This window comes from Podarcis cretensis (assembly GCF_951804945.1).
Source record: "Podarcis cretensis genome assembly, chromosome: 1".
Taxonomy (NCBI): Eukaryota; Metazoa; Chordata; class Lepidosauria; order Squamata; family Lacertidae; genus Podarcis; species Podarcis cretensis.
Window position 1 is genome coordinate 16,593,538 of NC_137170.1, and position 13,920 is coordinate 16,607,457.

General features: G+C 46.4%; 1 protein-coding gene across 2 annotated transcripts in view; it reads right to left on the reverse strand.

Moving 5' to 3' along the window:
- The window catches only part of RCOR1 (REST corepressor 1), a 149,524-nt gene extending 137,324 nt beyond the window's left edge, over positions 1-12,200 (reverse strand). Inside the window, exons 1-2 of one of the 2 annotated variants that reach the window (XM_079951910.1) lie at positions 11,542-12,200; positions 11,206-11,265 (exon numbers count right to left, since the gene is read on the reverse strand). In XM_079951910.1, coding sequence (XP_079808036.1) covers positions 11,206-11,265; positions 11,542-11,794 — 313 coding nt within the window. In that variant the 5' untranslated portion in view covers positions 11,795-12,200. The remainder of the gene's footprint in view (positions 1-11,205; positions 11,266-11,541) is intronic. The other variant, XM_079951909.1, reaches the window with a different exon arrangement.
- Between the last annotated feature and the right edge of the window lie 1,720 nt (positions 12,201-13,920).

Here is a 13,920-nt window from a genome sequence, read left to right on the forward strand (position 1 = left end):
ATTGGACAAGATGACCCTTGTGGTCCCTTCCAACTCTATAATTCTATCATCATCATTATTATTATTATTACTGAAACATCATCACAACAAATGTCCCCAAAGCAACTCTTTGTGGCTACCCAAGCAGCAAAATTAAGGACTGGGAGTGTCCAAGCTAGAGGCAAGTCAATCAAATACAGCGGGAGAAATAAGGATTGGCAAGTCCACCGTGAAAGAAATCCTAACAAAATCAAAAGCTTTTAAAAGCAATTGTTGCTTCGGCAATACCCCACATGTGCCCACTCAACCGCTTACATGATTCCACAGTTGCAAGAAACACATCTTTTGCTGTGGCAAAAGACATTGGAACTCTCTACCCATTGATAACAAGCAAGATGTCTTCACTAAACTGCTATTGGGTGTCTGCTAAAAGCTTTTTTGTTCCAGCAGCCCTACCCAGGCATGTAATTTTAACAGGTATAACTGTTTTAAAATTACTGATTTCATTTTTTTTTATTTTTTATGTAACTCCTTCTTAATTGGTATTTTAAATGAACCGACTGCCTTGTAAACCACCTAACAGGGTTGTGTTGTGTTGTGTTTTTGTTTTTTTGCAGTAAATGGCATATAATTTTGTTAAATAATAAATTCCAAGACTAGCAGCAGAGAACCCCTACTCATTGTCTAGCTGATAAGACCCATATCCTGCTGGCTTTTCCTTTTTTCCTTAGAAAGGTATACCTCACACCAAGCCTACTATATCTCTGGCATTTAAATGGCAGCAAAGCTACAGACCTTTCTGCTGATTTTACTCGGCACCGTTAGCAAAATGTGCAAATCAGACCCCATACACCGTCTGGAATTTTTATTTGATGCAAATCAATTATTACCAATGCACACCTTGCAGACAGGCCATATCTGTGTGCTTTACTCTGGATTTCACACAGATTTCAACATTTAGATGTGGGGAGGGTGCCAAGCCCTTGCTTGCCTCTACTCAGTTCATGGAGTCACAGAGAACAAAGAACCTCACCACAGGCCACTCCTTTTATCTTGGATACATTTTGGGCTCTGCACAGAATTATGACAGGCCTCCAGCTACCTTGGCAATTTCATGGGCTTTAGGTGCTCGCTGTAGAGGGAAGACTCTAATTCAGTGGTGCAACATCCACTATGGCTCCAAGAGCGATCTCCAGGCAAGGGCTCAGGTAAGGTCAGGAGGGACCCCTGTCTGAAACTTTGGAGACGCACTGCTTGCCAATCTAAAAGGTAAAGGTAAAGGGACCCCTGACCATTAGGTCCAGTCGTGACCAACTCTGGGGTTGCGGTGCTCATCTCACTTTACTGGCCGAGGGAGCCGGAGTACAGCTTCCGGGTCATGTGGCCAGCATGACCAAGCCACTTCTGGCAAACCGGAGCAGCACACAGAAACGCAGTTTACCTTCCCGCCAGAGTGGTACCTATTTATCTACTTGCACTTTGATGTGCTTTTGAACTGCTAGGTGGGCAGGAGCAGGGACCGAGCAACAGGAGCTCACCCCGCCGCGGGGATTTGAACAGCCGACCTTCTGATCGGCAAATCCTAGGCTCTGAGGTTTAACCCACAGTGCCACCCGTGTTCCTATGCTTGCCAATCTAGACAATAATAAATTAGATGGGCCAATGGCAGTATAAGGCAGCTTCCTAATGGCTTTGCTTTACACTCAGTCAGGCCAGGTGAGACAAGCAGCTGATCTGAGAAACTGCAAAGGATCCCAACTTCTTTTTCCAACCCTAGTACCTCTGTACTTCTTGACCAGTCATCCCATAAAAACATGGAGACATTTGGACGCAACCATCTCCATCTGGCTGGCCCCTCCAGCTTTCTTAAGCAAGTAAGGAGAAGAACTTATTTACTGAATGTATATCCCAGCTTTATATCCATGGAGTACATGGTTCACCCTCCCCCCTCAGTTAATCCTTACAATGACCCTGTAAGGTAGGTTAAGAGGCTGTGACTGATTCCAAGGTCACCCAAGCTTCATGACCGAGTGGGGATTTGAACCCTGATGTCCCAAGCCCTAAGTCAGACACTCTAACCCAGGCATAGGCAAACTCGGCCCTCTAGATGTTTTGGGACTATCATCCCTGACCACTGGTCCTGTTAGCTAGGGATCATGGGAGTTGTCGTCGCAAAACATCTGGAGGGCAGAGTTTGCCTATGCCTACTCTAACCACTACACCACACTGGCTTCCTAAAGCATGGCTGCTATGAGGCAGCTATATGAATATAGTAGGTAAATAAATAAATGGGGGGGGAGCAAAACGTCCCTCAGAAAAGGATCTGAAATGTTTTCCTTGAAGACTGAGTTTGTTTTATTCCAGATTGTTTTATTTGATGTTTTAATGTGTTATAAACCGCTTTGAGGGTTTTTTCTTTAAAAGTGGTAGTAGTAGTAGTAGTAGAAGAAGAAGAAGAAGAAGAAGAAGAAGATTCACACAAAAAATGTGCCTAGACATTCTGTTGTGGTGACCGTAACCTAGGTTTAAGGTGCCGTTTGATTATATACCTGAGTTTCTAACACTAGTCTCATCTGAGACAAGTTTAAAAAACAGATGTAACCAAATCACGTCTCCAGATAGGCCTGCCGAAACACAGAAAAGTTTTTGGCAGGTGGCTAAAAGGATACAATGATGGTGCCAACCTAATGTCAATAGGCAGGGAATTCCAAAGATCAGGTGACACCACACTAAAGGAATCACAGAATTGTAGAGTTGGAAGGGACCAGGAGAGGACCATCTAGGTCAGAGGTCAGCAACCTTTTTCATCCAAGGGCCGGTCCACCGTCCCTCAGACCATGTGGTGGGCCGGACTATATTTTGGAAAAAAAAATAAATGAAGGAATTCCTGTGCCCCACAAACAACCCAAAGATGCATTTTAAATAAAATCACACATTCTACTCATGTAAAAACACCAGGCAGGCCCTACAAACAACGCAGAGATGCATTTTAAATAAAAGGACACATTCTACTCATGTAAAAAACACGCTGATTCCTGGACCATCCGCAGGCTGGATTGAGAAGGCGATTGGGCCGCATCCAGCCCCCGGGCCTTAGGTTGCCTACCCCTGATCTAAGTCAACCCCCTGCAGTGCAGGAATATGCCACTGTAAATGACTCCTTACAATGTGAAATGAACACTGTGTGGCCCTTGTATAAGTGCAAGTTCCACAGATCAAAGCGATTGGTTGGGTTAAGATTTTAGCTGAATCACCCCTGCCCACAGAACCCCCTATGCCTGCACAAGGTCAAATAACTACAGTGGTACCTCGCAAGACGAAATTAATTCGTTCTGCGATTTTTTTCGTCTTGCGATTTTTTTCGTCTTGCGAAGCACGGATTTTGGAGAAGCTTCAAAAATCACCAAAGTCTTCAAAAACCTCAAAAAAAGGCTACCACACCGCGTGCTATGAGTTGCTCCTCGAAGTCAAGTCGCAACTGCACCCCCTGAATGCACGGTTTCAAGAAAAAGGAAACAAACTTGCAAGACAAAGGAAGCAAACTTGCAAGACGTTTCCATCTTGCGAAGCAAGCCCATAGGGAAATCCGTCTTGCGAAGCAACTCAAAAAACGAAAAACTCTTTCGTCTTGCGAGTTTTTCGTCTTACGAGGCATTCGTCTTGCGAGGTACCACTGTATTACACACCATTAGAATAGCTAAAATGGTACACTTGGGTCAAGCAAGCACATAGCGAATACTTTAGGTGTGCATCAACCTTACTGTTTTAAGCCGACACTGAATAACTAACCCTAACCAGGTATCATTTAAGCTACTAACACCAAAGCGTCCTGTCGTTCTGCCTAATATTGAAACCATCAGACAGCTAAAATAAATAGTCACAAAAAGTTAAAAGGCAGGATAGGAAGAGCACCCCTAATTCTAGATACCCACAGCACCAAATTTTTAGGCACTTGGGAGGCAGAATACACAAGGTATTTTCAATACCAATTTCCTTAGGAGGAGGAAGAAATACCAATTTCTTCTAGGAGAGGTTTAAACATTTTACTTACCCCCCCCCCCAAAAAAATGCTGACGTTCAAGAACTAGTTGACAAGAACACTTCTGGGAAAGATTAACTTGACAAACTTGACATCACTGACATTTGTGTAAGTTAAAGCAATACCTTGGTGATAAGCTCCATCAAGTAATTTGACAGGTCTTTACCCCAGTTAGTAGAGAGCATCATTAAGAAGTGTTTTTTTAGTTCATAAAAAGGTAGTATGCATGACTCTCAATTGATGGAAGCCCAAGTGGGGGGGGGGGGGCTAGCCTTCCACACAACCTGGTCCTATCCAAAGTTTTTTGGGATGTTACTCTCATCAGCTGCAGACAACATCTGGAGGACACCAGGCTTTTGTAAATGTGGGGAAGGGCGACAGGGAGATTTTAAAAAATGTGATGATCTTTGCAGAAAGTAAATTAAGGTTCTCACTTGGTTAGTGTGTGGTGCTAATAACACCAAGGTCATGGGTTTGATTCCTTTACAGGACAGCAACATACTGCTACACATCACAGGGTTGGGCTAGATCAGTGTTTCCCAACCTTGTGCCTCCAGCTGTTTTTGAACTACAACTCCCATCATCCCTGACTAGCAAGACCAGTGGCAAGGGATGATGGGAATTGTAGTCCAAAAACAGCTGGAGGCACAAGGTTGGGAAACACTGGGCTAGATCAGACATGGCCAAACTTGGCCCTCCAGCTGTTTTGGGACTACAATTCCCATCATCCCTGACCACTGGTCCTGTTAGCTAGGGATGATGGGAGTTGTAGTCCCAAAACAGCTAGCGGGCCAAGTTTGGCCATGCCTGGGCTAGATGATCCTCAGGGTCCCTTCCAATTCTATAATTCTGTACATGCAATCCCATTTACAACAGCCAAGTATCCAAATTCCTAACAAGTTAGAATTTACCTAAGAAGAGCCCTGTGGAATAAGGCCAAAGGGCCCCAAATCCAACATCCTGTTTTCAGAGAAGGCCAACCAGCTGCCATGGGGAAGCCTACAGCCAGGACCTTGAATGTAACCCCATCTTATTTTCCAAGCAACAAAATATCCCAGTCTCTCTTTTAAAAAATGTGGAAGCTTTAAGACTGATGGGAATTCAGTGGGTACAGTGGTGCCTTGCAAGACGAAATTAATTCGTTCCGCGAGTCGCTTCGCCTTGCGATTTTTTCGTCTTGCGGAGCGCGGATTGCCCGGGTATTAACGGTTTTACGAAAAAGGAAGCAAATCCGCAAGGCGTTTTTGTCTTGCGAAGCAAGCCCATAGGGAAATTCGTCTTGCGAAGCACCTCGAAAAACGGAAAACCCTTTCGTCTAGCGAGTTATTCGTCTTGCGAGTTATTCGTCTTGCGGGGCACCACTGTATATGTTTTCCCACCCCCAACAGTGCACACATAAGAGGGCCTATTCCAACAATAAATTCACAGTTAGTTCTCCATGAAACTCTCAAACCCAGAAAAAATAGTTGTATTATTGCAGCACAGGAACAACTTCCACGTGGCCTAGCCATATCTGCAGAAAGGAGATACATGAGACGAATGGATTGCCTGGAGAATAACGGCACCATTTGCCACGTCACACGGATGCAACCTAAAAATGGTCCCCATGCAACCTGTCTGACAGCTGCAGTGGCCAGTCCAACTTGGAGCAACAAGATGACCAAAATATAATAACCACACTACAAAACTCAATCTAGTTTGAGGGAGCCCTCCCCAAAAAGAAGCTTGTGGATTATAGTTCTGCAAGAGGAACATGCTGCTCAGACGCATCTCACCTAAGATTGCTTCTAACCAGCTCACGAAAATATTCAGTAACAAGTTTATTGCGGCAGGAAACAACCTACTACAGTCATACCTTGGGTTACAGATGCGTCAGGTAGCATTTCTTCGGGTTACAGACGCGCCAAAACCCGGAAGTACCGGAACGGGTTACTTCTGGGTTTTGGCGGTCGTGCATGCACAGAAGCGCTGAACTGCACTTTGCACATGCAGAGAAGCGCCAAATCGCAACCCACGCGTGCGCAGACTCGGCACTGCAGGTTGTGAACGCTGCGGGTTGAGAACCTGCCTCCCACACAGATCACGTCCACAACCCGAGCGTTCACCGTACTTCAGAAGCAATTATAGCCAACCAGTGGCCACAAAAGTTAAAACACAACGCCAGATTTAATTTTCAGCATATCATGGTTGGACCACTGTAACCTACATAACTGGGGCAGGAGGCGTTGGGAGAGGTGGGGGAGGGAAGAGTACAAAAGGATCAAATTAGGCAAGACTTTGAGAGGTCCTTGATTGGATCTCCAGCAGGTATTTGGTTTTCTTTAAAGGTTAAAAGAAATGTAGGGAAGTAAATCTAATCAGGGCTGCGGTGCAGGAGAACAGCCAACAGACGCAAAAACCTTTACAAGACAAAACCCCACCCCAGTGCAGAAACTCGTTGCCCAAAGGAGAAAACATGCAAATTTACACATCCCTGTGTGCCTTCTACCTGCCCCCTACAAATAGCAGCAATTTTGATCAGGAAAATACACCTGGGAAAGAGGATGAGAGCTTTTCCAGCTCTTGGGCCCAATTCAGACACTCACCCTCTTCAACTTGGGGGGAAAGGGGGGGGGCAGGAAATCTCCTCTGGATTTTGGCCCTGCCTGTAACCTTCATCCAGGAAGCGCTTCCTACATGGGGAGTGTCCTACTGTGGGAATCCCCTTTGATGTTAATTGTGTGTGACAAAGACACATGAACCTGGTGCTGCCATATGTATAGCCAGCTGCTCCACACACACACACACACACACACACATGTACACATGGAAAACCAGATGTGTGCGCATACAACACATGGTCACGGTCTAGGGAGGGATTCGTGCAACACTAAACAAGCATATACAAGGCATAAAAAGCTTAGATCAGGGCAAGTGTGGTTTAGAGCAGGGTGTTCCAACGCACAAATGCGGCCCTCCAAGCCTTTTTGGGCGGCCCTTGGCAAGCCTAGTTAGCACTTTTCCAGGGTTGGGAAGGAGGTGGGAGGACTGCAGGACTTGCCAGCCGTGTTAAGAAACTGGGAAAGAAAAGCTAGGAGCCAAATGGCTTCTGGGACCTGGGTTGTGGGTGCCAAAACAGAATGCCTAGTGGCAGAACTTTTTAGTTATTATTTTGAAAAGTATGAATTAACACACAATACACATAAGTTAATTCACATTGTTAATGTTTTTTAGCAGAAATTTGTTAATACATGCTTAATTTGGTGTTTACATCAAAATATATTAGGACCGTACAGTTTTCAAAACACTCTACTCTTTATTGTTAAACTCTTTAACGTATTGTCTATCCTTAACGTATACTTCAAGGCGTCGAAGCACAGACATTTCAGTAATCCTTTAGTGTCAGCCAGGCACAAAAAATTGGCACACACCCCCGACTTTTGCAGGTCCTCACAAATGGAGAATCTTTAGGCGCAAAACGCGCCTGGCGCCCTGCTAATTTCGAACCCTAGCCTGGCACCTACTTCCCATAGCCCAGAGTTTTGTTAGTGGGTTTGGGTTGGGAAGGCAGTGTAAGGGCTGGGGGCGTGTGTCAATTTTTGGCCTCAACCACACACACACGTGACAAGGCACTGTGCAGCCCACACATTCTGTGTCGAAGTACTTTTGAGGCCCAGGTGCGATGAGAGGTTGAGCCGCCCCAGTTCAGAATGTCAACAAACCCAGGTTCAAAATCCTGTCCAACTTAAATAGTACATTTAAGTGTTTTTGAGTGTTATACAGCACTTTTGAATCACACGTTGTCAGCAATACTCAACACAACCCAGTAAGGTAGGTGGGCATTTTTCATAAAATCACAGAATCATAATGTTGGAAGGGGCCCCAAGGGTCATCTAGTCCAACCCCCCCAGCCCACAGTTGTCCCTGGATGGGTTTGAACCACCAACCTTCTGGTGAACAGCCAGACAAAATGACCTTCTCATATTTAAGTTTTAAGATTAACATTCTTTGAAACCAAATAAACTCCCATGAATACATCCACATCCACCTAACCAGTTGTGTTTACTTCTGAATAAGTATGCATAGGATCAAGCGTTTGGCAAGTTTGTGGCTGGGGCAAGATTTAAATTTATCAGCGACTTAACTTTCCAAACTTCTTATGTCGGTGGCACACTTTTTACATATGCATAATTTCACAACACAGTAATTCAGTTTTACTAACAAACCAGAGGTTAAACTAACCCTTTTCCAGCCCCGGGAGGAGAGCGGGAAGCGATCGCATGACACACCTACACACTGCAGCCGACACACGAACATTGGAACTCAGCAAAGTAAAATTCAATAATGCAAAAGTTTTGCATTTGGGCAAAACAGAAATCAAATGGCAATGCTTGCCAGTAACGCATGCGAAAAGGAGCTTGCGATTGCAACTGATCACAAACGGAAATGCGAGTCCGTGGTGTGATGCAGCGGCAAAAAAGGCCAACGCAGTTTGAAGCTGTTATTCATAGAGCTATAGTTTCCGAGGGCCAGATTCAAGCACTCCGTTCCACTAGCAGCAGCCAGCAGAACTGAACTCTCAGTAGCGCATCCGGGCTTTTCTCTACCTCCATGAATCTGGGAGAACATCAAGTACAGTGCATTTTGGGGAAAGGGGGGGTGGAGAGATCATTTCACTGTTTTGACAGAGTGATCTCGCTTGAAATGCACCCCCAAGTGTGCAAGAAGTAATAGCTGCACTTTATTCCAAATACCACATCCAGTTCTGGCCTCCGCACTTAGGAAAAAAAGAACAGGTTCAGAAGAGGACACGACGAGCATGGCCAGTGGTATGGAAAACGTGTCTTAAGAGGAAAGGATGGAGGGAGCTGAGTTATGTTTAGCCCGAATACGGAAAGATCAAGGTGGAAGACACACTCTTCAGATATCTGAAGAGCTGCCACACAGAGGGGAGGAAAGAGAAGCTTTAATGGGAGATTTCGGATGCAAAAAAATTAAAAGAGGAATCTCTTGATGGCACAAGCGGCTCAACAAGGTCACCCGTATGAACTAGGACTACAAACAGATGGTTGGACAGCCGTCCCCCTGAGGATGCTCTGCCCATGGGATTTTTGCATTGAGGAAGGGGGTGGGCTACATGGCCTGCAGGAACCCCTCCAGCTCTCCCGATTCTTAAAACAAGGGCATCCTAAGTCCCAGCCCTGCACAACTACACCAGCCCTACAAATCTGCGAGCGCTATCACAAATTACGACAGTCAGCAAACTAGGGGGGAAATCAATTATCCGGAGTTCCGCCGGGTCGTGCTAAAAAAAAGAAATCTCATACTTTTCAAAAGGGGGGGGGGAGAGAGGCCGGCCGCTCTTTTTCGTTGGGCTTATTATTTTTGAAAAGTCCAGAAACAAAGGATTCAATCAAGTTAGCTACATGCTAAGAGTCAGCTCTCGTGTTAAGACCCGAGACAGTGGGGGGTAGCAGGGTGGGGCAGGGTTTGGGGTGGGGGGGTTGTTGTCGCTGTTTTGCTTGTTTTACAGGAAGACAGCATCAAGCTATAGTTGCAACTGGGAGCCTTTCCGTTTCAAAACTAAGGAAGTAAAGGCTGTAGCATGGCTCCCTGACAAACACACATTAAAAATAATAAATTATCTGCCTTACAGGAAACCTTGAATTCCTTTGTTTGCCCAGATTTCTCTCTCCCCCCCCCCTCAACCCCTTCAATTTTAAATTAAGAGTAGGGGAAACTGAGGGAGAGATTAAGTAGACAGAGAGCATTGGGGAACTAGCTTTTTCTTCCTCCTCCTCCCACTCCCAAACCCCAAGAACAGAAACAGTTGATTACAATAAATGTGCACATCCTAAATAAAGGAATGAAGCTGTTTTGTTCTCCTCCACTCCCAAAAACCCTACACCATATATCCACGTAAAGAGAGATTTATTTATTTTTTAAAGGGGGGGGGAGCAAACACTCCCCTTTCGCCATCTCTCGCTGGACAAATCTGTTGTTCTGCTTGACACCCAGTCTATAAAGCGCCCCCTGGAAAGACTTCTGTTGTTTTTATTAACTGGATTTCTTTTCTTCCCTCCCTCTCTCTCTCTCTCTCTCTCTTTTTGTCCTCTACTCCACTCGCCCCTAAAAATCCGTCATTTAAAGAAGTAGGAGATTCCTGCTCTCCTCCGCACCTCGCTGGACAACCTAACCAACGCGAACCGCTCATTTAATAACAATAATTGTAAAAGTAATTGGATTTAGGTCAATTGCATGTGAAATAATTGGTAGTGGGGGGGGGGGGAGAGAGAGAGAGAGGTTGCGGGGAGGAGTCTAAAGGAGTCGACTGGCACCGGATTTTCATAAAGGGCAGGTTCCTTCCCCCATCCGCCAATGTGAATTATGAAAATAGTAACCACACCTGCAAAGCACAGAAATGGGGGGGGTAGGAGAGGAGAGAATATTAATCTTTTCTCCTCCCTGAAAAATCTACTTTATTTTTCTAAAAGGAAGAAAAAAAGGGGGAAAAGAAGAAATAATAAAGAATGGATTTGTGGGAAGATTTTCGAAGAAGTAAAAAACCCATAATATATCCTCCCCCCCCCCCCACTTTTATCATCAAGTGTGGTGGCACGTTTCCCAAGCACGTTTCTCTGCTTTTCCAAACCCCCCCCCCTTCCCTTGCTGTTCCTTCCTTGGACAGCAGGGTAAACACAGAGGGGAAGGGGCAAAAGTTGTCATCTTCCTGCTTCTTGAACAGGGTGGGGGAAACAACAACACTTTTTTTTAAAAAAAAAATACTACTTTTTATAACAAAAGGAAGGAAAAGCCCTTTCACCCTTGCGTTCGCAACCTCGCACACAAAATGACTTTAGCCATTCCCCCAATCCATTACACGTTTTACTTGGGAGGAAGCACCACGGAATTTACTTCCTAGCAAAAAAAAAAAAGAAAAAGCAGGCACCAGATCAGATCCTTTTCCCCCCTTCCAAATGGCGAAGGATTAGAGGGGGGGGGGTTGTGCAGAGACAGAGAGAGGCAGAGCTCGGATCAGCCACGCTCAGAGCAACCCCGATTGGAATGAATGGCCACCCATGACTACCCACTTGGGCCCATGCACTCCAACGGGCCTACTCCCGAGTAGGACTTCCTCAAAACTACTCGTCCAGAAGAGACGCCCCCCCCCAAAAAAAGGCACGCAGGATCCACGGAAAATGACTCACCAGGGTCGAAGTCGGGAACGACGGCTTGGTATTGGGATCCCACTCTCATGCCTCCTCCTCCTGATGTGGAAACAAGCAAGAAGAATAAAAAAAAATGCTTGCCATGCCCGTATTCTCAAAAGTCTGCAAGCTTTTTGGGTGGGGGGGCAAACTCTGCTCGATTTCTTTCCTTGCTTCCCTCCACCCCCCCCCGCTCCTGATTTAAAAATAAGAATGCTTGCTTTACAAAAAACCTATTTCCAGAAGTCTGCAGAGTTTCCTCCCCACCCCCCTTCTCAATTTTCTCTCCATCCCTTCCTCTCCCCCCCCACCCCCCAATATCCCCTGGAGACTCACCATGCTCCTCATCGCTAGAAGACCCCGAGCTGCCCTCTTCCCAAGAGTTGGCGGCGCTGCTGCCATTGCCATTGGGCGCCGCCGATGCCGCCGATGCCAAACTTTTACTATTATTCCCATTGTTGGCGCTGCCGGCTGCGACGGAGGCAGAGGCGCCCTGAGAAGCAGCGCCGCTCGCCTGGCTGCTGGCATTATTGTTCCTGCCCCTTCTTTTGCCGGAGATCTCCGGGCCCTTCTCTATCATGGCTGGCATTGGGGGTTGGGGGGGAGGCAAAAAAATAAATAACTAGGAAAGAAGAGGAGGAGGAGGAGGAGTGTGAAGGGGGGGTGGGGGGTGGGAGAGATAGAGAGAAGGTGAAAAGGAAAGAGTCAGAATTTAGAGGGAGGAGAGAAGGGGGGAATAGCAGAAGACGAGCTTGCTGCTTTCTTTTATTTTTCCTCCCCCCTTTTTTTTTTGCAAAGAAAGGGGAGGGGAAGCAAGCTGCAATTGCAAAGCTTTTCCCCAGAGGCTGCTTTTATTGCAATCTCCCTTCTCTCCTCTCCCCTTCCTTCAAAGAAGAAGGGGGGGAAATTCCCCGCAATGAGAGGAAGCCTCGAACTTTGAAGCTCATCCCCTCCTCTCTCTCTCTCTCTCTCTCTCTCCTTGCACTTCCCTGCACTGGGACTAGTCACTGTCAACCTGAGCTGCTAGCCTCCCCGCGAGCCGGCCCCCCTGCGCAGCCCATTGGCCGCCCACACATTTTGGGAAGCCTCCCCGCCACGCCATTGGTTCCGCCGAGCCGCCCGTCAAAGCCGGTCCCGAGCTTCCGTTTGCTCAGGTTAGGTGGAGAAGGCGGGGGGGGGGGAGAGAGAGAGCGTTCCCTTTGCAATCTCTGCGCCCAATGAGGCAAGGCTCGTTGCAAGGCTACACTGTGTCTTGACTGAAGCGAAAAGAGGAAAAGAAAGATTGCAATTGGGAAAAAAAATAAATTTAAAAAGGGGAGTTTGGGGGCATCGTTGGCAAATGCACTCTAGCCATGCTCAGGGGAACAGGGAGCTTGGATACAAAATAGAAGAGGGTGGCGTAGCCGCAGCAAAAAAAAAAAAAAAAGCGAGTTGCAAGCAATTTCTCTCTCGTGCTCACATATATTTCCCCCCCACACACCCCACCTCCGCACCCATCAGAAGGGTGACGAGTAGCTTGGGACTATTTTTTCTCCCCCTCCTCCTCTTTGGCGGAAGGTTACTGGTGACACGCTGAACAGTTTGAATGGAATCTCCATACAAAGAAACTAAGATAATACTACGAAGTCGCTCGCTGTGGTGCGACGGGTGCCCTCGCCCCACTCGCGCGCGTGGAAAGATGTTATTGCATTGTTTCCTCCCCGCCCCCCCAATTTTTCTCTCTTTTCTTCAAATGCCCAAAACCTTTCTCTTGCGTGTAAAGTGGGAGCTATTGCTTCTTTTACAGAGAAAGGCGGTGTGCGCGGATAGGCAAAGTCATCTATAAATTGCTGGAGTTGTGTGGTTTTTCCCCCCCCCCTTTAAAAAGAAAAAAAGCAAATTGCTTCTCCTGTCTGGTGGCGTGGAGTTGAGAGAGAGAAATACACAGAACCTTCCACCTTATTATAAATGAAGGCAACTTTCCCCTGCACGAGGCAGAGAAGAAGAAGAGGAAGAAGGGAGATGGGGTTCTTTCTTTCTTTCTTTCTTTCTTTCTTTCTTTTTGTAATGGTACTGCAGAACAAATATTCAGGGGAAGAAAGAGAAGGAGAAGGGAAACCCTGGAGGAGATTTCAAATGCCTGGGGTGGAAGAGAAAGAGAGAGAACCCTCAAAATAATGTACCCGTCCAGTCCACCCACTGGGCAAAGGGAGACATCGAAGGCCAATGGCATATTTTCCAAAGCTGTCTTAACATTTGATTCCAAAGTAAAAGAGGCTTCGCTCTCTTCCTTCCGTCTCTCTACGCCGCCCCCCCCCGCAAAAAACCTGTCTTTCCTTCCCCCCCCTTCCAAAAAGAAAAGAGGAGGAAGGAAGGGGGGTGGTGGAGGCTGAGGGAAAGAATTTGTCAACATCTGACAATTTTTTCCACACGGGGGAAGGAGGAAAAAAGAGAGAGAGAGGCAGCCTTGAAGGGCTGAAGTTTCTGTATATGGTGGCCTTTGTTTGGCTCCTCAAAGGCCTTTGGGAAGGAAAATAAACAGCACACAAAATATGGTTGATACCCAGGCTGTGAGGCCCCCCCCAGCCCCCCCCCCCAGCAAAGAGCAAAACCTAAAAGGCAGGTGAAATTTTATAGTGCAAAACCAAGGGGGTGGCTGCTTTTAAAAATATATATATGAAAAATCGTGGTATGAAATAGAAGAACTCCAAGCCTCACTCGTCCGGCAAATATGAA